The following is a 23,208-nucleotide window of genomic DNA, read 5'->3' as shown; positions in this document are numbered from 1 at the left end:
CTTGCAGGGTGCTGCCTGAGCATTGCGTGGGGTTGAGAGGGGCTGGCAAGCCAGCCCTCCTCAGCCCTCTGTGCCCATAGCAAGCTGGCCTGTTCAGATGAGCGAGGAAGCATCCTCACCTCAGCCGTGGCTCTTCCACTGCCCCTCTGTCAGCTCCGCCACCAGCTGTGGTCCACGGTTGAGGTTGGTAAGAGGTATTAATGGTGGACTGTGTGGAGGGTCTTTCTGGATACTCTGGAAGTTCCTTAGAAGACCTCTGCAAATGTAGAAGACCTCCGCTCTTTCTGAGAGTTTCCTGTGATCCCAAAGGTCACAGCACAGTATGCCCTCCCCCTCTCCTAAGATAGAGGAATGGCTCTGGCCATGCAGCGTCACCATTTCCTACCTTCTGTCTCAGTGCTGGCAAACAGCTCCATCCGGCCCCGAATTCCTCTTCTGGAACTGTCAATAGTCGGCTATCAGTGTCTCTTAGAGCAGTGGACTTTACGGAGTGGAAATTTCCCCAATTGTCCCTGGAAAAAGTCTCCAGTGAATCTACAGGGCCCAGAAAACCATCTGAATGCTCACTGATACTTACGTAAGCACCAACCTCCCTGTAGTTAGAGCAATCACTGTGCGCGCATACAGAGGCCAGAGGCTGTTACCTAATTTCTTCCTCAATCATGCTCCACCTTATTTTTTTTTGAGCCAGGCTCTCTCCCTGGACCTGGGGTTTGCTGATTTGCTTGGGTGGGCTGGCCAACAGGCCCCAGAGCCTCCTGTCCTTGCCTCGGCAGTGCTAGGGTTTACAGATGCATTCTGCTGCACTCAGCCTTTATGTGGGTGCTGGGGACCGAACTCATGCTCGTGCAGCCAGCACTCACTAACGGAGCCGTCTCCCGGGCCACACCCTGCTTATGACTGCAAGTCTCTTCTCATTCGAGATGACATGTTTGAGGTGGTATTTTAGCACAGAGAGGGAAAGTAAGGTAAAACCATGCAACTGGGTTCACTCCTTCTCCCTCATGCCTTTTATCCTTATTGCAGGAGTCAAACTCTCTGCCCAGGTCTGTGTACCGATGACAGCTGCCATCCCTAGGTGACTGCTTGGCACTCACTGAAGGCCTCTTCTGGCCAGGCTACTTGATCCTTGCCAGCCCGGCTCTTTGAGCCAGTGTCCCGACAGAGGCACACTGGGGCTGGGGTTCCCCACAGAACAGTGCGCTGATGGCAGGAGAGGGTCTTAGGGGACCAGTGGGGTTGGTCACTCCATAGGTTTTTGGCATCTGGGCATAGCCTTAAGCTCCTATGAAAAGAGAAACCACAGCTGTTTTCTTTAAGCCAACACGCCAACCCTGAAAGAGGGAACACGTGGACTAACAGGGCGGCACCCTGGAGTGCCAGGGCCGAGCAACAGTGCAGCACAAAGGGGGCTTCCCGCCACAGGGACCCCCAGCGCCTCACAGGCGGAGACAGCGGCACCGCCGTGTCTGAGTCCGGAATCTCCTCTTAGGGAGAAAACAGGAAGACGGAGATCACTTTGCAATGCAAGAGACCTCTTCTTCAGACACGTCCTCTTCTGTCTCTGTGACCCGCAGGCCTGGCGGCAGGACACTCAGCCAGACCGAAAGCATGGAGGGAGTGGGGTGGCCCCATCTGCTCAGAACTCGGGGGTGTGGTGGGGGTGAAGGCTTCTTTGTGGAGGAGAGGAGAGAGGCTGTGAACCCAGCTGCCAGAATCTCTGTATTCTTTGGACTCGGTTTTGGCCATGTCATTTTGAGTTAGGATAAGAGACAATTTCAAACCCCACCCAGCAACTGTTATCAGGTAGACCAGTGAAGGGCTCAGCACTCTCTCTTGGTCCCCAAGTGATGCATCACAGATGCACAACTGGGCAAAACAGGGCTGCCCAGGGCATCATGAAACGGGGGTGCCAAAGGCTTGCTTGCGAGCCCCAGGCACCCGCAATCCTGTTGAGCCTAACATGCGAGTCTGTAGGGAGACAAAACAGCAGGCCTAACAGCAGGAGCACGGGGACTGGGACCAGAAAGGGTGCCCAGGAAGAGGTCGGAAAACCACACGTCTCCAGCTGTCTGTTCAGAGTGTGGATGCTCACTAACGGAGCGTAACATCTGTCTGGAGCAATTCAGCCATCCCGACCGGGGACACAGAGTAGAAAGCGTCAGCAGTGTGCGCTACTTCTATGAAGTAAAAAGTGTGTGCGCGTGGGCTGGGTTGAAGACGTGTGTCCCTGTGGGTTGTCCTCTGCGGGGTAGGTGAGCGGTGACCTCAGGCGGGAAGCTGTGTGGCAGGTGCACCCCGGTGTCCTCCTCAATTGAAACCCACCTTAGCATTTGAGAAAGGGCGTCTCGCTTAACCTGGAGCTCACTGATAAGGCTGGAGGAGTCAGCCAGTGAGCCCCAAGGATCTGTCTGTCTGTCTGTCTGCTTCTTTTCTTCAGGGGTACGGGAACATGTCACTCGGCCTCACTTTTTGCGGGTGTTGGGGATGCAAACTCAGCCCTCATGCTTCCATAGCAAGCACCTGCCCGCCCACTCAGCTATCTCCCTGGCACCCAAAGCTATTTTTTCAATTGAAAAAAAAAAGTAGCAAAAACATTCCAAAGGAGTAAAAGAACACATGGGCCCCTCCACCTCCCAGAAGCCCCTTCCTGAAGTCACCCTCCATAAATTTTCTGTGAAAATTAAACACATATGTATTTCTTCCTCTTAAAAATACAAACACGTCCTGGCACAGGACATGAAAAACCCAAGCTGGCATTGCCAAGGAAGCTTCCCGCTAGCAAGCTTTCGGAGGGCTGAAGCTGCCATCCACCTGCCCCAGCAGGCTGCTGGGGAAGAAAAGCTCATGTTCCTACCCAGCTGTGGACATTCCGAGTGAGCAATGACTTCCACAGGCAGGCGTGCCCGTGGGTGCAATGGCCACGTGAACGCCACGGGAGAACCATATGCCTTCTGGCAGAGAACCATATGCCTTCTGGCTGGACTCAAGCTCTGCTCTACAGCAGGAGGCACACACCTGGTACTGTGAATGTGGTCAAGAACTCACGTTTTGGGGAGCTCACTGGCCTGGGCGGTGAACCGACTATTGTTTTATTAAGTGAACTCACTGGGTATCTACTGCAAACCCCTCTCCACAAAGTTCTGGGGTCATCTTGGTGGATGAGGCAGACAAGACTGGAAAAGGCAGAAGCTGGGGAGGGACAAACCGAAACAGTGTCACCGGGACACAGCAGAACCACTGCGCTCAAACTCCAGCAGCTGTGGACAGGCCAGCACGGACGCGTCCACGCCAGCTGCAGAGCTATGGGCTGCTGATGGCTTGTATGGAGAGAGGTCATTTTCTTTCAGGGTGTGGCCCCTGGTAGACCGACCACGCCCCAGTGAGGACCACACAGGTATACACATGCAGCACAAATGGGACTTGGCGGGCTATCAGAGAGAGGGGTCAGGAGGCGGGGAGTGGTGCGGAGGAGAGGAGGGAGGCGACTGATACATGCTTTTATGCATGTATACTATTTTCGGAAATTAAAATATTACATTAAAAAACACAGGCACACCTTGGGCATTGCTTCTTTCCCACGCTCCATGTTTTAACACACGATATGCTACTTCAAACTTTTGCACCAAAGCATAGTGTGATGGCTATTCTTGGTTGTCAACTTGACCAAATCTGAAGTTTAACCAAAACCCAAATGGCTGGGCACACCTGTGAGGGATTTTTTTCTTAAGTTATTTAAGTGGATCTTGGAGGTGGGAGGATCCATCTTTAAGGTGGGCTACACCTTCCACCGGCCCTCTATCGAGGAAATGAAGGAAGCCTGCTCTCTTTGCCTGCTTGCTCTTGCTGGCAAGTCCATTCCTTCACTGGTGTTGGAGGCCACTTCTTCGGGATTCCTGAGTACACTGGAGGCCAGCTGAGCCATCCAGGCTTGTGGGCTGAACACCTACAGGATTCTTGGACTCTTCTATTGGTAGACAGCCATTGCTGGACTAGTGGGACCAGGCCCTGTAAGCCAGTGGATCTCCACCATCTTAACGCCGCAACCCTTCAGTCCAGATCCTCATGTTGTGGTGACCCAACCCTAAAATTATTTCATTGCTACTTCATGGCTGTAATGTTGCTACTGTTATGAATCCTAGTGTAAATAACTGATAAGCAGGAGATCTGATCTGTGGCCCTGTGAAAGGGCCGTTCAAGTGGTTGTGACTCACAGGTTGAAAAGCCATTCCAATAAGTCCCTTCTGTCTGTCTGTCTATATATATTCACTCATTCTCTAAGTTCTGTTCCTCTAGAGAGCCCTGACTGAAGCACAAAGTGTTCCGTTATATAGAATACTGTAATAATTTTTAGCTCATTCTGATGAGTTGTATTTAGTCTTCTATTTACAAACAAAAAATCAGGGACACATTGCTCACCTATCTGTGTCCTCATGCACCTACTCTCACAAATAGAATCTATGGGCCAAAGGTCTTTTAAATTTTGATGCTGTTCAATTTCTTTCTATCCATTGGAGATCAAAACATTCATGCTATGTTGCTGTTTTGCTGACACTGGCCTGGGTTCACCGCAATCTCTCTCTCTCGGTGACAGACTGGACCCACTATTATCTACAAGACTCTTGGTCACAGTGTCACATTACAGTGTTGCCTGTTCTTTCTTCAAACACTGTTTGGATTGGGCTGCTTGTGTGTCAGGGTGGAACACTTGCCTTGCGCGTGCTGGGCCTTGGCTTGATCCCTGGCACTGCAACTAACAAGCCAAACAGCTAGGAAAGACACATTTTGTGACACGATAGAGTGACTTCCTGGGTACAGTCACTGTCACAGCAGAAGCATGGCTCCATGAACGCCATGGTGGATGTCACCAAGGGGCTTCACCGGGGACAGGTGGGAGGGGATGCATGCACCATAACATCTACCCACAGGAGCCTCAGGGTGGTTGGCAACACCTGTGCTCCGGTCCTCTTTCTGCAAAACCGACCCCGACACTTGGATGGCAAGGGGTTAGGCTGCCCTCGTTGCCTGCCTCTGCTGAGGCTCGCAGAACACTGAGTTGTTCTGCCAGCCTTTCAGTGTGGAGTCAATTCTTGTTTAATGAAAAAAAAAGCATCTGAATTTTTTTTTTTTTTTGAGTACTGAGTAAGTATTTGGTTTCTCAAAATTAATATTATTATTGGTGTTTGGAGCATACTGAGAAGGACAACTATTATCATCTCCATTTTAAACGAGTTCTTGACTGCTATGCAACAGCAAGGCGGGCATCCTGAGGACGGAACCTGCTTCGTTTCACATGACACCTGGAACAAAGGTTGTGACATGGCTTTTAGCTGCCACCTTTGGTTCTGCTCAAAGCACTTCCTAAGCTTAAACAACATACTGAGGCATTTCCACAAGTCAGTGTGGCCACTGTGACGCTCTCCCAAAACAGCGCCTGCACCCTGGCCCCAAGTCCACAATACACCCGAGGAAGAGGGCTTGTGGTTTTATGATGGAACCCCCAGGTCTAGGGCAGGCAGGAGACACAACAGTCTGCCCCGGAGTCACACTCCTTGAGACGGTTCAGGCACTCGGGGCCGCCCGAAGCCTGGATCAGCGGGACTTGAAGCTGAAACTCTACGCTGCTAAACCTGGCAAATCCTGACCACGGCTTGTTCTCAGGAGCCCAGTAAAAAGACAAAGACTATAAAACACGCACGTAACAAAGTATGTCAGCAGCCTGAATGGACCAGGCCCGTCTAGATTGGAGAACCCTAGTAAGTAAGCGAAGCGCAACATTTATTGCCAACAATCATGCCACCACAGAAAGCTGGAGCCGGGTAGCCGGAGAGGAGGGGTCTGCAGCCAGGGAGGCTGTGGAACGCGCCTGGGCTCAATTATTCACGGTGTGCAGATGAAGAGACATACTTCCATGTGAGGGACAGTTCAGCAGGGGGTGGGCTACACCAGGAGAAGAGCCAGAGAGCCAGCAAGCGCAATGAGAGGCACATGAATAAAAACGACAAGTAATAAAAAAGTACAAATCAAAAGTGCTCTCTCAGAGAAAATTTAGAGCCAAAAGAACAGGGGGGAAATCTGGCTGTGGGACAATTTTCAAAGAAGCAAAGACATTAAGGAAAATTAAAGAGATGAAGACCCAATTTGCCTCAATGCTGTCCTAGTCATGGGCTTGGCGCTTTATTAAAAACAAAAAAAAGTGAAGCAGCACATTTGCATTCAGCTGATGCACACATTCCTCCCATCCCCCCAGCAATGATCTGTGTGCTTGCTAGTCCCTGTAGAGTATGGCATTTGTAGGACTCCAGGCTGACAACGGGCTATGCCCGCGCTCAAGAGGCTAGTGGTCTCAAGCCAGCTTTAGCAGGGGAGGGCAGCAGACAGAGGAGAAAGGTGCAGCTCTGAAGAGCACCAACCTCCACAAATGCACTTGTTATACAGAGCTGCGGCTCCCTCTGCCTCTCTGCAGCTCTGACCCTGTAACCTGTATTTCAGGGCTATCTGGGCTATTTCCAATGATTTTTATATGCTATAATGTACCGTCCTCAGATCTGATCCAAAGCATAAAAAAATACCAACCACCTGTTGCTATGTTGTCAAGAAGTCTTCCTAGCTACTTCTTGAGGGGGGACTGTCACTGTTATTTTACAGAGTGGCCCTGCAAAAAGACTTCTCTCTAGGTTACAAGCTGAAAGGTAGAGTACTTTATCCCACCGCACACGGGCTCTGAGGGCGTTCAGGCTAGACTGTGCCAGTGTCCACTAGCTCAGGGACACCGTCCCAACACAGGCCCCTTTCTTCCCGCTCTCAGACAAAGCGCTGAGAGCCAGGACAGTGTGCCCTGCGGCACAGCTGCACTGGTGAAGGGGTCCTCACGCACAGTTGCTTCAAGCTTGCTCTCTTCCAAGGCAATGGGACTTGAGGCCTGGAGACTGCACTCTACGGGTGAGCTGTGTCTCCAGGACAAAGACTCTCCTTACGATGCTTGCTGAGTGGCCCAGGCCCTCTATGCCACGAATCAGTACCCCGAGGACTTGCTTTTAAATTTAGTCAGCAACTTCAGCCACCACCCTGAGATACATTGGTAAGGAAAGCTGGAGGTAAGCATACTTCTGCTCACCTCTGTTCTCTTCTCTACCCCAGAGACTGTCTATCTCGTTACCCTAAACACTTGTGGCTGTGTTGGGGTCTCAACAAAGTGTCATCCCCCTTTGCTCTGCCTACAAGGTGTGCATCCACCACAATGGCCACTTTGCCCTTGGCCAACTGGCCAGCTTTTCTGAAATCCTGCTTGTACCTGAGGACTGGTTGGTCTATGAATCATTTCAGAGTTTGGGTTCAAATAGTATTCTTGATAGATTACAGGTTTTAAAATGAATCTTTTTAAAAACTAGCAGAGTCATTGAGTGGTCTAGGCACACTGTTTTATCACTAATGGAGGGGGTCTGAAATCATCAAATGCTGTGGGCTGTTGTGAGCTCCTTGAAGCCAAGTGGAGGGTGATCATGGGTAGACCATGGCAAAAGCTCATGGGAATCCAAACCAAATCTTTCTCAGAATTGTAAAACTATTAGCAAAGAAAGTCTCCTTCCTGGACTTCTCCTTCCTGCACCACAGAAAGCTGGAGCCCGGGAGCTGGAGGGGAGGGGTCTGCAGCAGGGCACCTATAAACAGCTAGACATTTAAAAAGATGACGCGAGACCCAGCAGCGTAGCATCAGAATTTCCTTCTTCCTTCTGGGGAACCTTCTCAAGCCTGTCCCTGGCAAACAGAAAGGACGGGCCTCACGCACAGAGCTTTCTTTTGAAGGCAGTGAGTTTAGGGCGATGAGTGCTGAGACCTCACTTCTCAGAACATGACTCACAGGCAGGATGGCCAGAAACTTCAATTGTGGCTTCTGTGAGTCAAGATAATTTCCAGGACTTTAGGAGCCTATCACTTACTCTTGACTTTCAAAGAGACCCTGGGCTTTAAGGCACAGTTGTATCTAAAATTGATCAGCTAGCGACAGCCCTTGGAAGCTCCTGGGAGGGAGAGTGAGCAGGCAGCACGGCCGCATCTGGACTGCACCTTCTAGTTCACTTTCCAGGCTGTAAATTTTCTGGTCACAAAGACTTCCTGAAAATAACTTTCTACCAAGCAAGTGGATTTTTTTTTTTTTAATCAGCTGAAGTATGCAATTTTTTCAATTATTTTGAGAAGGGACACCAGAAGACTTGCTGGCTACTCTTCAAAGCACTGCACATTTAAGAAGACAGCAAAACATTTAAAAATGTATCTTAAAAACACAGATTTCAAGTTATGGTAGATAAAGCACTATTAAAAAGACTATTCTAGAGTGTATGCAAATAAGCCAGAGACTAACAAATATATATATTGATCATATAACTATATACTATGGTTGGGACTACATTCCACAGCTGTAGAATTATATATATAATCAAAAAGGACACACACACACACACACCTCTCTCTCTCTCAAAGACCTGCAATTGAGAATAACAATCTTCTCTACGTTTCAATTTCCCAATTTTGATATTTTTGTTTATTATAAATAAGTCTATGATGTTAGAGAATGCACAGCATTTTAAAGTGAGACTATATACGTTAGAAAACTGCATCAGGGCACATACTTTATTTCTTAAGAAAATAAAACTATGCACAAAAATTCCCTCTGTCCACTAGCGTTGGCCCTGGAGCGCTGGATCCTTACGGTTAAACACCAACAGAAAGAGAGGGATGGAGAGGTGGTCACTGCCTTGCCTCACTGGGGAGCTCGGGAGCGCCCTGGTTGGAGAATGTCCCCAGGAGAGCCCAGAGTCTGGTGGGGTCCTCGCAGTTGTGCTGGTGTACCCAGTGAAGAAGCAGGTCCTCCTTCCGCCCCAGCATCTGGGCACAGAGCAGGCAGTTGAAGCCGGAGTGGGACCAGAAGAGCGTGGTGGAGTGCTGCGGGCCACCCCTTCCCCACCAGGCACCCTCGCTCTCTGCCAGGACCTCCTCTCTGTGCTGATGAGGGGCTGGCAGTCTTCGCACTTTGGGAAATGCTGGGAAGTCCTCCACAGAGGCGCAGGGCATCACCTGCTTCCTTCTGTCCGGGTGCAGCTTCTGGTGGGCAGTGCTAGGCCTGCTGCCCGGTAAGATCACCTCTTGAAGCCGGCCTTGAATCTCCTCCCCATGAACATGAAGTAAATGAAACTTGATTTCAGCAAAGGACTGAGCAGTGATCTGACAACGGCCACATCTAATTTGCAATTTGACTTCATCTGCCTGGTTTAGAAGGAAATCTTCTTCCAAACTTGACTTGGTTTCCCTGGAAAGGGGAAAACAGTCTAGGTAAGATTTCCCAGGAAAATGCAACTGGATCTCTTTGCCATCAGGGATATGAGCGCCCTGCTAGGAAAGCAGGGGACTGGACAGAGAGCTCAGCAGAGAACACGCTGCCACCCCCAGAGCCACCGGGACCACTTCAGAAGAGTCCTGTGTCTCCCCCGAGGGAAGCGCCTCCTTGGGTACCACAGGTGTTCACAACAGGAAGATGAGGTAATATGACTATGATGGGTGCCTGCCCCACAGCATCCACACCGTTATGACATCCCATTTTAAGACGACCTAGGTACAGGAAAGCAAGTGCAAAGGGAGGTTCCACAGCACGTTAGCAAAAGACATGTTAGTGGAAGGGGGAAGAGCGAGTGGAGAAGAGGAAATGTAAAAAGACAGGAAAAGCTATGGCAGGCATCTTGTTTTTATCCATTATGATACTAAACAGAAAACACTTAGAGCAACCAGGACAACAGAAGAACAAGGGGCAGAGAACTTAAGGTGTTGGCGGCGGGGTTTCCTTCTCATGCCTCAGTCGCCTGAGCTGTGGGCCTGTGGACACACTGCAGGCACTCCCCCGGTCATTACTGCTCAAGTGCCTGCCTTGTCAGCTTCCTGGCTGCAGCTGGAGGAGGGCTCTGTGCTCATCACAGCTCTAGGCACCTGCTTCAGACTGCGGGAATAGACTGGGACATGACCAAATACTTCTGCACAAAACTCACATGACTACATCTCTCTCTCTCCATCCATCCATAGTCAAGGAGCAGTGCTTACAAAATAGAAGGACACAGAAAAAGTTAATGTGGCCTGTCGGTAACAAGGGCACATGTAGAGATGCCGAGGGTGAGGTGGAATAGCTCAGGGTCTGGAAAAGGGGCGGCCTACTGCATCACTGTGGGCTAGATAACGCTGTTTAGATAAGAATTCCAGGAACAATAATTCAGGGAAAACTACTTTATAAACACTACTAAAAACTATATATAATAATCTACTATTTTAAATTTTAGATGCAAAAAAAAAAAAAAATCTGTTACTAACTGTCCTCAACATATCCCAAGCTGGCACTCAATCTTTGACTTACGCAAGTCTGAGTAACTAAACACTGTGACTGACCAGAAATAAACAGGGGATGGATTACTCTTCACAGAGCTGAGGGGTAGGAGAGGTGGCTCATCTCACCCTCCGGCATCTTTGGTTGTTGCTGTTGAGAAGGGTTCTCACACAGCCTAGGCTGATATCAAATTCCGGGTTTTCCTGTCAAGTGCCGGAATTCCAGGTGGGCACCGCCACTCCTCACCACTTCCTGAAAGAATTCCAGGTGGGCACCGCCACTCCTCACCACTTCCTGAAATCTCACCTTCTCAATCCACAGCAGGCTTTCCCGCCAGGCTTCCCTTCTGTGGGCACTCACCTCTCCAGTGCGCCGTCTGGTCCTTGCACACCGGCATCTCGGTCCTTGTTCTTTGGTGTGTCTCCTGGCTGCAGTTCACTGGAGGAGGGCTCTGTGCTGATCACAACCCTGTGCACCTCCTTCAGATGGCCGAAATAGACTGGGACATGACCAAATACTTTGGCACAAAACTCACAGCACACTAGCTTCTTGGGGCGGTTCTCGGCATGGTGGAGTTTCATGTGTGCGCTTAGGCTGCCGGGACGGACATAGGTCTTGCGACAGATCCCACAACTATAAGGCCGTCTGTTGGTGTGTATGTTCATGTGGTCCAGAAGGTGATGCTTGAACTGGAAGTGGTGGTTGCAGACAGGACACATGTGCCAGGGCTTCTTAATGGCAGAGAAGCCGCTTCTAAGCGCAGAGCTAGGCTTAGGTGCAGGGCTCTGCCTGGGGTCGAGGCCATTCAGAGGCAGGGCGTTGGCCAGCACATCCTGACCTAGGCTGCTGGGAGCCTGGGCCTGCAGCACAGCTGAGGGAGATGCCAGGGGCGCCAGGGTGGACAGGACGAGGACAGGCTTGGGCATGATGTGACGATACTTTCTTGAAGCGGCCTTGGGCTTCTGGTCTCTGGGTTCCTGGGGACTGGTTCTCGCCCTTTCTACACTGTCTTCACACATACTAATCATGCATTTCCTCCTCTTACCCTGCAGTGCTAAAATCTCATCTGGCACTTTCCATTTCCTTCCTCTTCTCTTTGCTAACCCACTGCTGGCTTTTGCTTTGCGGCCCAGATCTACTTTGGTGACAGGGCAGAAGGCACTCTCACTCTCACTCGGCTGTGACCCGTGCAGTGTAGGTATCATGCTGGCTACCTTGGTGGCTGCATCGAACCTCTCTGTGACAGACAGTCTCTCCTCACAGTGTGCCCCACACCCGGAGGTAGAGACGTCTGTAGTGTCCGCATCTGACTCCACTTTGCCTACCTCCACGGTTCTTACCCTTGAGAAGGGCAGGATGGGCAGTTTGCCCTTGGGGGTCAGCGGCACTGTACTGCTGCAGCCAGTGTGTGCCGAGGCCGTCTGCTCTCTGCGTTCTTCGCCAGCGGTGGCAGGCTTGGCGGGCACCGCCTTCCTGGCCTTCTGCATAACCGCTGGCAGGCTCTGCCGGTCAGAGGACTCCTCTGGAGTCGATGATGGGGTGGCAGGAAGCTCCTGATCTCCACAGCTATCCGTCACTAGAGGATTGGAATCTCCTCGGCCAAAACCCCTTGTCAGTGTAGCTGTGTTGATATGGGTGGGGGAAGGGTCAAAAGTGAGCAATTGCTTCAACAGGCTGGGTTTGTGAGGCAGTGCAGGATGGGCGTGTGGGGACATCTGGAACATCTGGGCTGGGCCAGGAGGTCTGCTGCAGCCACTCTGGGGGGAGCCCAGATCCTGTTTCTTCCTGAATTCTTTGCTACTTAGTGGCTGGTAACGAGGAATCGGCAGTTTAAGGTTTTCATGTAGGGACATCCTGGGCTTCTGAACTGGCTGAGCTGAGGCAACATTTGGCAAAGCAACAAGAGAAAATGTGCCCTCCTGGCCGGCCACCTGCATCAGAGCATAGTTCTGAGTGGGCACACCCAGAGGCTTGGTGGTTAGAGCCAGACTCTCTTGGTCAGGAAGTGAGGAAGGACAGGCTAGCACGCTGGACGTTAGGACGTTAGGCACAATTTTGGGTGCGATGGTCCTAAACTGACTCTTGTTCTGTAAACTTTTCCCACTCTGTGTTGTTCCAGAAGGGATGCTTGATTCACCTGCAATGACAAAGCACGGATAACTGCAGCAGAGCCGTCCCGGATCACACCCAACCTGGCTGGAGGCCTGGCTCCGCAGTTAAGAAGACACACTGCTCTCCCAAAGGACCCGAGCTCATTTCCCCACACCCACACTGGGCGGCTCATGCCTGAACTTCAGCTGCAGGAGATCTGGTGTCCTCTTCTGACCTGAACAGACACCAGCACTCATATGCACAGCCCCTCCACACACAGACACAGACATACATACACACAGACACAGACAAACACAGACACACACAGACACACATATAGACCCATACACTTAGACACACAGATACACATACACACACACACACACACACACATAGACCCATACACTTAGACACACAGATACACACACACACACACACACACACACACACACACACACACACACAAATAAAAAAAAATCTAATTATCTGTCCAGAACAGATTCCTTGGCCTGTCTCTGTCTTCCTACATGTCTGTCAGGATGAGGTATGATGGCTCCCCCCTGCCCTGCCTTCCCGAGCGCTATGATTCTCATGTACTACTCCAACACAGTTCTCATGTTAGAATGACAGCCATTAAACAGAGCTTCCAGAGAGTTGGACTGCCCTCCTGGTGCTTGTGCCCTGGCAGCCTTTCATATAGCCTCTGCCTTGGTCTAATCTGACCCATCGTCACAAGGCAAAGCAAGCCCGCTTTTCTGTCTGCCCTTCAGAGCCGCAGTGCACCTCCTGGAACACTGCCCCGTGACGTGAGTGGCTTACACATGTTGCTCCCCCAGCACACCCCCGCTCCTGGAGGCCGAGGCACATCTCCGCCACCACTGCACCTTTGCCCCGAGACAAATGCGTTCTTCATCAACTGGCTCTTCACGCTGGCTGAGGCCGCACCATTTGGTGCTGGCACTGCAGTTTGCTTTGCAAAGTGATGAATTCCAGACTGAAGGTGGCTTTGGTGCTGTTCCCTGTGTGACTTGTGAAATTTCTTTTCACACCTTTCAGACTGTTTATATATGCTTTTGCAATTAAATCATCAGTATTAAAAAAGCTGACGCGACACTTTTTAAAAAATGTTAAACACAACCAAAGAGACACAGGATGATAAAAGGAAAACAAAACATGAATCGCACAGAAAGCACTTCTAGGGCACTGACAGGAGCAGTTTCACCTGACAGAATAATGCTCCATTCATCCCGATTTATTGGCTGAGCACAGAACACTTACTATGACCATAAGAGAACAATGAAGGAAACATTTTGGCTCCCCCTTTCTAAGGACTGAATCATCATTTTTACTCTCCAAGGCCCAAGGCCACAAGGCCTGGCTGGGGAGAAGTTTCTTATTTTGAAGTGCCTCGTATTAATCAAACTTCACTAAGGCTCACAGGTACTAGCTGCACACTGGTGCACTAGGGTACACACACTGGTCTGGGAACTGGATCCTGCAAGGCCATAAGCCCCTCTCTGAAAATTGTGGGGCTCCCTGAGTGTTGGAATTTACACTTTCAAATTTTAGAAAAGTTGTAAGACAGAAACACTGCGACACAGCAAACGTTACAGAGGAGCCAGCGGGGGCTGCAGGGCACCACAATGAACCCACTGACTTGCCTGAAGCACTGTGCATTAGCGTTCACAGCACAGCAGGCGAACGAAGGTTCGCAACGGTTTTATTTCAGCCTGGAGTTTTGCCTCTTAATGACTCAGGGACTCAATTTTTGGTCTTGGATATTGAAGCTTTGTGTAAAGGATTTTAGAAACATTTGTTTGAGGGAGACTGGGGACAGGAATGTGGGGAGCTAACAACCCACTGAAATAGCTAAAGTTTTAAAACCAGCCCCTATTGACTGCCCACGGCCAGTGAACCAACAATTCGCCCAGGAAGCTGCCTGTGAAGACTATGGTAATGAGCAATGCAGGAGGAATAATTTGAAAAGCAGGGCAACTACTTTAGAAAGTTCTTTAATGTCTGGTTAGGAAATGCTTCTGTGCTACCTGCATTAGAGAGAGGAGGTCAGTGCTGTGGCAGAGGATGCTGGGAAATATTTCCCACCCTTTAAGACAGGAGGAGACCAGGGAATGGCTGACTGGCTGTTAGAGGGAATGACAAGGAGAGGAGTAAATTATGCTGCTGGGGTTAAACTGATGTAGTCACAGCAGCACAGAAGGCACTGTGAGAAACAGACACACACAGAGGAAGGCACATGGGAGTGGGAGGGGGCGGACAGAGGGATGGGAAGAGACAGACTCAGAAGAGCTGACTTAGAGGCAGGACCCAAAGAACAGCAACCAAAAGCCAGTGTTAAGGCTTCCCGAAGGCTTCCAGAGGCTGAAGGAGTCTTACTTTTATGACTAGGTATTAGAAAGCAAGCTTGAGTGAGGCTGGGTTTTCAGAGACGAAACTCAACACACTTTACAAAGCAGGAGTGAGCTGATGTGGACACACTTAAGGTGCTCCACTGTGCTGCACGCACTATGAAGAGGGTGAACTGAGGAGGTAGGACCATGCTGAATGGTGCTGGCTAGCTGAAGAGTGAAGGAGTGAGCAGGCTGGGCATCAGCGTGCCTGGTGCTCTGCTTCCCACTGTGGCTGCGATGTGAGCTGATGCCATCTCCCTCCCTCCCCACCGTTCCTCCCTGACACTAGTATCCTTAAGCCTCGAAGCAGAGTAAACCCCGGCCCCCCAGCCCTGCCCTGCCTTGGAGCTGCCTTTGCTAGGTATTCTGTTGCAGCAGTAACAAGGGCAACTAACCAGAAGCCAACTGTAGGTGAGAAAAAAGGCCCCTCCTGGAGATGCCCAGCCCTGCCCCAGTAAGGGTGAGCAGCATGGGCAGCCTGCAGGGACAGGCCAGCGCAACCAGTGGAGTCAGGCGCTGGGGCTGGAGAGTGTCAGCTGGCTCATGATCCCTAACCACAGCTCCTCACAGCTGTGGGTGAAGAACAAGCCTTGCCGGGAACAGCAAAGTGAAGCATGAGTCTAACATGGAGTGCACAGACGAGGTTTCCCATTGGCTCTATTGCTCAGAATCAGTAAAGATAGGATACAAAACTGGTGCATTAGTGGGAAAGTGAGGCAAAGAGTACACAACCCCAAAAATGCAACCAAACCCCAGGAACTACTCAAATCCCCCACAGGAAGCTAATGACACATAACACAGTACTTGGTAGTTGTAAAGGAAATGACAAACGAATACTCTTCAAAACATGAGTTTTTATGGACACTACATCCCTTAGATCATGAGGCCTTGGAGTGCATACGCAAACACATCCCCGCTTCACTCAGGAGAGTTCCTGGAGGGGCCTCTGTGGATGGGGACAGCTGTGGGAACCGAGAAACAGAGAACCAGACAGCAGCTTGGTGCTCACTTGCCTCCCTCTGCCTCGCTCCAGTGAGGTGCCTGGTGAGCAAAGCACTCTGCCTGCACTTATTTATTCTGTGTGTGTGGGCATGTGCATGCCCAGGTTGGGTGTTGGTCCTAGGGCAGCCTGCAGCGGTGCTTCCCTCCATCCCTGACATGGCCTGAGGGCTGACCAGGCTGTCAGGCGAGGCAACAGCTGCCTTTCCCCACCCGCCCACCTGGCTGCTCCCGCTGCCCTGAGCTGGTTTCTGAAAAGGAGGTCTTCCGGGTTGCTGTGACTGTGCGCTTCTGCATAGATGGCTGCATCTGGGCACAGAGTGGCTCAGGCCCTTTGCTTTCTTTGACAAGAACCAGTGACCAGAGACATAATTTAGTAGCCCGGAAGGCAGCACACCACTGCCTCTTGAAGCGAGACATGGAGCACAGCTCATCTCTCCTAAAAGCACAACCAGGAACCCGGGGCTTGTTTCTCCACACATGGGCAGCAGAAGTTCTGTTAGGATAACTCCAATTTTAAGGTTATTTTTGGGCAGCAGGCGTCCTCAGAGGAGACGAAGTGCCACTGCACGTTTAAAACTCTCCAGCACTGAGAAAGCAGGACTGTGGCGAGTTTCTCTTGGCAGCTCAGGGCACTACCCTTACAGGCTCTCAGACGGCACCGTCTACAGCCCTCACTGCACCGCTAAACTTCAGATCGTTGAGAGCTGTGCGCTCAACAACAAAGGAACTTCCACTGGCATTTGTAATTTCTGGAAATTCTGCAAAATTAGCCATAACGGAGTTAAAGAGTCTCACAGGACCCCCAGGTATTAAACAAGGGCTTTTATTAACTAACAGCATAAAAGGCTCACTCAGTAAAAATTAACTTGCACCATTATTCAACGAGAATACTTAATGTTAGAACTTGAAGTGTAAGCCGTTGTTAGTATTTTAAGTATATTAAAGTAACCATTTTGAAAAGTGACATGCACAGCTGGTGAGGGTCAAGCGGGCTGTGGAATAAAGGGAAACAAGGAGGTGCCAAGTACTTCTCATGGCCTGAAATCTAAGCAGGTATTTGGATTGAACTTTCATACAACTCCAAGAAAATGTCATTGCTCCCCTTTTATAGACAAGGAAAAGTGAGGCCAACGAGAAAGCAAACAGAATCCATACAGCCAATAGGTTATGTGGTGTGGCCTGACCTATTTCTTTTGGAAGAACAACTTTCCTTCCTTTCTCTTTCCTATATCCTAATCAATTCTAAACTAGATTGCCAATCCAGAATTTTGAGGAAAAAAAAAAAAAAAAAAGGAAGGAAACTGAAACTGGAATAGCGTGTCAAATCTGTGCCCCAGTAAATGGTACTTTTAGGAAATTCATTTTTAGATAGAGCTAATTTTTATAAAATTAAGGTGTGTGGAAGAAGAGAAAGCTGACTTTTGGCGCTGAGTTTGCCACTTGCTACCAGGGATTCTGACAAGTCCAGAAAGGCTAGAGACATCTGTCTGGAGAATGAGCAGCATGTCCTATAGAAATGGCCAAAGGCTGAAGGTGCCGGGCACTGTTCCAAGGCAGTGGTGAGAGCGAGCCATTGCCTGGGGCTCAGGAGCTCTGGGTGCCTGTGCCTGTCATGATCATCAAAGCCCTGCTTCAAATACTGACTGTTGCCGACCAGACAAGCCTGTGGGGTGGTTCTCCAGGTTTCCATGAGGGGCCTGCTTTGTTGATGCCAAACAAGACGCTCCCCTCACTAAACTCTCGTTTGGAGTAAGTTCCATCATTCCTCCTGTAGAGGTGAGGGTACAGGCAGAAAGAGACAAATGGCCCTGCCCTGGATTCAGGCTCCTTGGACATAGGCTAAGAATGAACGTGCTATAAAATCAACTGGCAGAGACAAAATTTTAGAAACTGTTCAAGGTTTAATGTTACTACAGTGAAACAACAAACAACAACAAAAAACAAACAAGCATCAGTTTCAATTCGTTGGGATCTAGATTCTCCTCCCTCTTTTATTTGGTTTCGTCTTTTATTTCAGTTGGGGTTTAAGTTATCTTTCAAGATGGTCTCTGCTTAAAAACAAATAATGTTAAAACTGGGAGGAAATATAGGATAAATGAAATGACTCTAAATACAAATGATCACAACTTCACTTTATTGAAAAAAAATATAATAAACACACCAGTGCTGAACGACTCAGGATGGCAAATATATTTTGAGTCCCTACACTTTCACACCATGACTACTGGAATCATCACTACTTGAACCAAATTTCAGGAAATTGCAAGTAAGACAAGAAAGCACATTTCCAGGTGGAAACCTGAGTCTGCTTTTGCCTAGTCTCTCTAGCACACCTGCCCTGCCCTCTGGAGCTGAGTTTTCAGGTAACAAGCCTTCTTTTCCTGTCAACACCCATACCCAGCATGCTTTCCCACTTGGCATGGGTCAAACAGGTTGACTCACTGCCTCTTTTAGCAAGAGAGAGAATTCTCATTTTTTGAGCAGCTGCATTTCTTTATCAAACTGCTTTTTAAGCATTATCCCAACACTAAATAGTATTTTATGTGCAGGTACCATGTAAAACACATGCTTTATCTTATTTGATCCCCAAAGTAGGTGGGTGAGAAACTGTTATGAGCTTTCACAGTTGAGGACGTCCGAGCTAGTAAATAACAATGCTGGCATTCAAGTTCTGGCTTCACTGTCCATTCCCCAGCGGTGGCTATGGCGTCCTTCACAATCTCTGGGAGAAGAGTGGAGAGGCTCAGGTTCTGTTAGACTTGGTGCCACCTCTCTCTGCAATGATCTCGAGGTTTGGCATAAATGCCATTACCTGTAAAATGGGCACAACAACGCACAGCTACAAGGGGGTGTCCTGGTTAAATAAGGGACACATCTCCTGTAGGGGCCAGGGTGATTCTCTCCAGTCACTGGCTCAGCAGACCTTTCTCCGGCCAGTAAGTAGCCATGAAGTGCTGATACTTATTTTCAGCAGAAGAAAAAGACACAGACCTTAAACTCTGATGATATGGAATGATTCTGACATTTTAAAGCAGTGTTTCTTTTATGAGAAGCAACGGAGGACAGAGAGGAAACATGACGCTTCTTAGTAAGAATCTACTCAATCCTTGCCTCTTCTTGTGTCTGTGGCAGCTCAGCCTTGCCCAACATCTGATCCATCCTGTCAGACTTTATTCCCAGTGGTCCCCATCTCAGTTGTCAATTGACTAAGTGTTAATTGGATTTACAATTCAGTGTGAACAGGAGTTAGCACATGCATTTTAAGGAGCTCTATTGTGGGGACACCTCTCCCAGCTTCTGTTTATAGACAGCAGGGAAGAAAGCTTCTGGTGTTCACAGTGAAGTTAAGGCCAGATTCCAGTCCGCCAGGGAGGAAGGTCACAGAGGGTTGAGGATGCTCCCTGGCCCCATTTCTATTGGACAGTAGAAGTGAACACTGGCCAGGGGCAGGGGAACAGTTTTGATAGTGCTTCTTTGTAAATTTAGTATTTTCCTAATTAAATAATTAAGAACTTAGTTCAAAGGGACAGAAGAGATGGCCCACTGGGTAGGTAGAGGCACTTGCTACATGAGCCTGACCTGAGTTCAATTCTTGGAACCTATATAATGATGAAAAGAGAAAACTAACTCCACAAAACTTCCTCTGACTGCATGCACTGGCATGAGTGCCAACACACGTTTGATGTGTGCTTGTGAAAACACACGTAAGAAACAGCTTTAAGAAAGCTTGACTATACAAAGAAAAGTTGGCATCAAAAGGCCATCTACAAAACTGAGTAGACTACAAAACTGAGTAGGGTAGATAAGCACTAAGGCCCTGAAGGGAAAACAAATGTTCTTTGTGGAAGAATTTAAAAGTTAATTACTTCAAATATTAATGGTAATAAAAGAAAATATTTATACAATGTGGCGTCTGAGACTCAAATTACTTTACTTTGGTGGAGCTACAGCTCATGTTCCAAATAAAATGTAAATTTAAAAGGCTTTTTTTTGTTGTTGTTGTTAAAATACCTCTTAGAAATTTTCAATTTCAACAAGTTTCAAGTTTCTCCATGTTAGTTAAAACTCTTTTATAGTTCTTATTTCTGGGAGGATTTTTTTTTATTTAAGAACTTCAGAGAAGAAAACATTGAAAACCATAAAAGAACACATTTTTTTTTTTAAACTTATCTTGGCAGAAATAATCGCGGCACACACAGAAGCTTACTACTGCCACACAACAGTCAAGCCAAGTGTTTTCCCAACCTTCAAAGGGCTGGACAGGGCAGGGATTTAATGAAGTGCTGGTAATTTGCCACAGACTCTATGCAAGACAATAGGAGAGTTCTCATCCTTTCCAGAACTGCTAACATTGAGGCACGTATGAAATTCAGACCCTCATAACTAACTGAGCTTCCACAATGGAGGAGCAGCAGGCCTGTTCCTGGCATCCGGTTACCGGTAACAAGTTCCTGCGCAGTGTCTTCCCAGGGCATGCTGACATGTGCTAAAGAAACAAGAAGCACCCCTGAAAGGGTTTAGTGCCCAGCACAAATGTCTGCGCATGAAACCTTCCATCAGACAATGAAAACAGCCATTTATTTTAAAATCATATATATATATGATTTTATTTTATTTTCTCTGTTTAGCCTTGGCTGTCCTGGAACTCTCTTTGTAGATCAGGCTGGCCTTGAACTCACAGAGATCTACTACCTCTGCCTCCCCAAATGCTGGGATTATAGGTGTGCGTCATCATGGCTGGCTGGCTTGCTTGCTTTAAAGGCAGGCTTTTATGCAGCCTGAGCTGTCCTCAAACTCACCATGTAGTGAAAGATGATTGTAAATTCTATTTGTTTATTTTTTAAATTTACTACAATTTATTCACTTTGTATCACAGCTGTAGTCCTCTCCCTCATCCCCTCCCAATTCCAACCTCCGTCCCTATTCCCCTTCCCCAGTCCACTGATAGGGGAGGTCCTCCTCCTCTTCCATCTGACTCTAGTCTACCAGGTCTCATCAGGATTGGCTGCATTGTCCTCCTCTGTGGTCTGGTAAGGCTGCTCCCGCTTCAGGGAGAGGTGATCAAAGAGCCAGTCACTGAGTTCATGTCAGAGACAGTCTCTGGTTCCCTTACTAGGAAACCCTCTTGGGCACCACACTCCCATGGGCTACATCTGTACAGGGTTTCTAGGTTATCTCCATGTATCATCTAAGAAAAAAGAGTCCTGGGTGCAGACTTTTTGGTTCTGTTGCTTTCCTTGTGGAACTCCTGTCTTCTCCAGGTCTTTCATCTCCTACTTTCATTAAGATCCCTGCACTCAAGTTTGGTTGAGCTCAGCATCTGCTGAGTAGTCTTTCAGAGGCTTCTGTGGTAGACTCCTGTCCTGTTCCCTGTTTTCTCTCTCTTCCGATGTCCTCCCCATTTGCCTTTCTTAATGAGGATTGATCATCTTAACCAGGGTCAGCTTTAGGTGTACAGATTTTAGTATGTTTATCCTATTTACATGTCTAATATCCGGTTATAAGTGAGTATATACCATGTGTGTCTTTCTGCTTCTGGGATACTTCACTCAGGATGATCTTTTCTATTTCCATCCATTTACCTGCAAATTTCATGATTTCCTTGTTTTTAATTGCTGAGTAGTATTCCATTGTGTAAATGTATCACAATTTCTGTATCCATTCCTTAACTGAGGGACATCTGGGTTGTGTCCAGGTTCTGGCTATTACGAATAAACCTGCTACGAACATGGTTGAGCAAATGTCCTTATTGTGTACTTGAGCATCTTTTGGATATATACCTAGGAGTGGTATAGCTGGATCTTGAGGTAGCACTATTCCTAAAGTGTCTGAGAAAGCACCAGATTGATTTCCAAAGTGGTTGTACAAGTTTACATTGCCACCAGCAGTGGAGGAGGGTTCCCCTTTCTCCACAATCTCTCCAGCATGTGTTGTCACTTGAGTGTTTGATCTTAGCTAGTCTGATGGGTGTAAGGTGAAATCTCAGAGTCCTTTTGATTTGAATTTCCCTGATGACTGAGGACATTGAACATGTCTTTAAGTGTTTCTCTGCCATTTGATGTTCCTCTACAGAGAATTCTGTTTATCTCTATACCCCATTTTTTAACTGGATTACTTGATTTGTTGCTTTTTAACTTCTTTAGTTCTTTATATATTCTAGATATTAGCCCTCTGTCAGATATAGGGTTGGTGAAGATCCTTTCCCAGTCTGTAGGCTGTTGTTTTGTTTTGATGACAGTGATCTTTGCTTTACAGAAGCTTTTCAGTTTCATGAGGTCCCATTTCTTAACTGTTGATCTTAGAGGCTGTGCTGTTGGTGTTCTGTTCAGGACGTTGTCTCCTGTGCCAATGAGTTCAAGGCTCTTCCCCACTTTTTCTTCTAACAGGTTTAGTGTGTCTGGTTTTATGTTGAGGTATTTGATCCACATGGACTTTAGTTTGGTGCAGGGTGATAAGTATGGATCTATTTATATTGTTCTACATGTAGACATCTAGTTAGACCAACTGTAAACTGTTGATCCCAAAAGCCCTACAGCTGTCTTCTTTGGGCTCCCAACCCAACTGGGCCCCAACTGTACTCCTTTCAAGGGCTAGGATTACATCATCTTAGTACATTTTGTATTTCAGTAGTAGTTACAGTAGTTAAGTATCTGTAACGATGAATAAGATTACATTTGATGAGGAAAACTTTTTTTTTTTAGTGGATTAAACCTAAAGTTAAGGTTTCACCATCAGAAAGCACACTTAGCTGGGACCCATACAGAAGGCCAATAAGCGTTTCTTATTGTTGATCAAAACAACATCATATAACTTAAATGGTTAAGATCACAACTTTTTAACAATGATACTGTTAAAATTAAGACACTGGTACCACAAAGATACTATTTTTATTCTGTAATTTCAAAAGTAAGTTTATACAGACTGGATGTTTTGGGGGGCACACAAGCTGCATTTGAGAAGTAAGGGCTGGAGTTATGTGGCTTAGTGGTGTTATTACCTACTTGTTCAATAGGCCTCAGAGCCTGGACCCAACCCACAGCAGCCCAGTACCAAAGAGAGAGGGAGGAGGGAGGGAAGAAAGAAGGAAGGAAAGAGGGAGGGAGAGGAGTTATGCTTTATAGTGTAGTCTTACAGGCCTTTATCTTTGCTTCTGATTCATCTTCAACTCACAGTGGTTTATAACATTTTTTGTTGCACCTTTCCCCACACCTCAGCTTTTATGCCAACAGTTTATGATTTATATGTAGATACACATGGCTGGGCATCTGTGGATCTGTCACAGGAAAAACAATCCCTTGAGACTACTTCACTGTTTTCCAACACTGGTTGTCAAGTCTTGCC

At 48.0% G+C, this 23,208-nt stretch overlaps 1 protein-coding gene across 4 annotated transcripts in view; it reads right to left on the bottom strand.

The window, feature by feature from the left end:
- Window positions 1-8,513: 8,513 nt before the first annotated feature.
- Window positions 8,514-23,208, bottom strand: part of Znf438 (zinc finger protein 438) — a 125,545-nt gene continuing 110,850 nt past the window's right edge. For all 4 annotated transcript variants that reach the window (XM_060380642.1, XM_060380639.1, XM_060380641.1 and 1 more), the window contains 2 exons: window positions 10,727-12,503; window positions 8,514-9,307 (listed from right to left, as the gene is read on the bottom strand). In XM_060380642.1, the coding sequence (XP_060236625.1) occupies window positions 8,749-9,307; window positions 10,727-12,503 (2,336 nt within the window). In that variant the 3' untranslated portion in view covers window positions 8,514-8,748. The remainder of the gene's footprint in view (window positions 9,308-10,726; window positions 12,504-23,208) is intronic.

The sequence above is a fragment of the Meriones unguiculatus genome, chromosome 3, assembly GCF_030254825.1.
Source record: "Meriones unguiculatus strain TT.TT164.6M chromosome 3, Bangor_MerUng_6.1, whole genome shotgun sequence".
NCBI lineage: Eukaryota > Metazoa > Chordata > Mammalia > Rodentia > Muridae > Meriones > Meriones unguiculatus.
The sequence above is the reverse complement of the archived record's forward strand: the minus strand, read 5'-3'. Positions and strand labels throughout refer to the sequence as shown.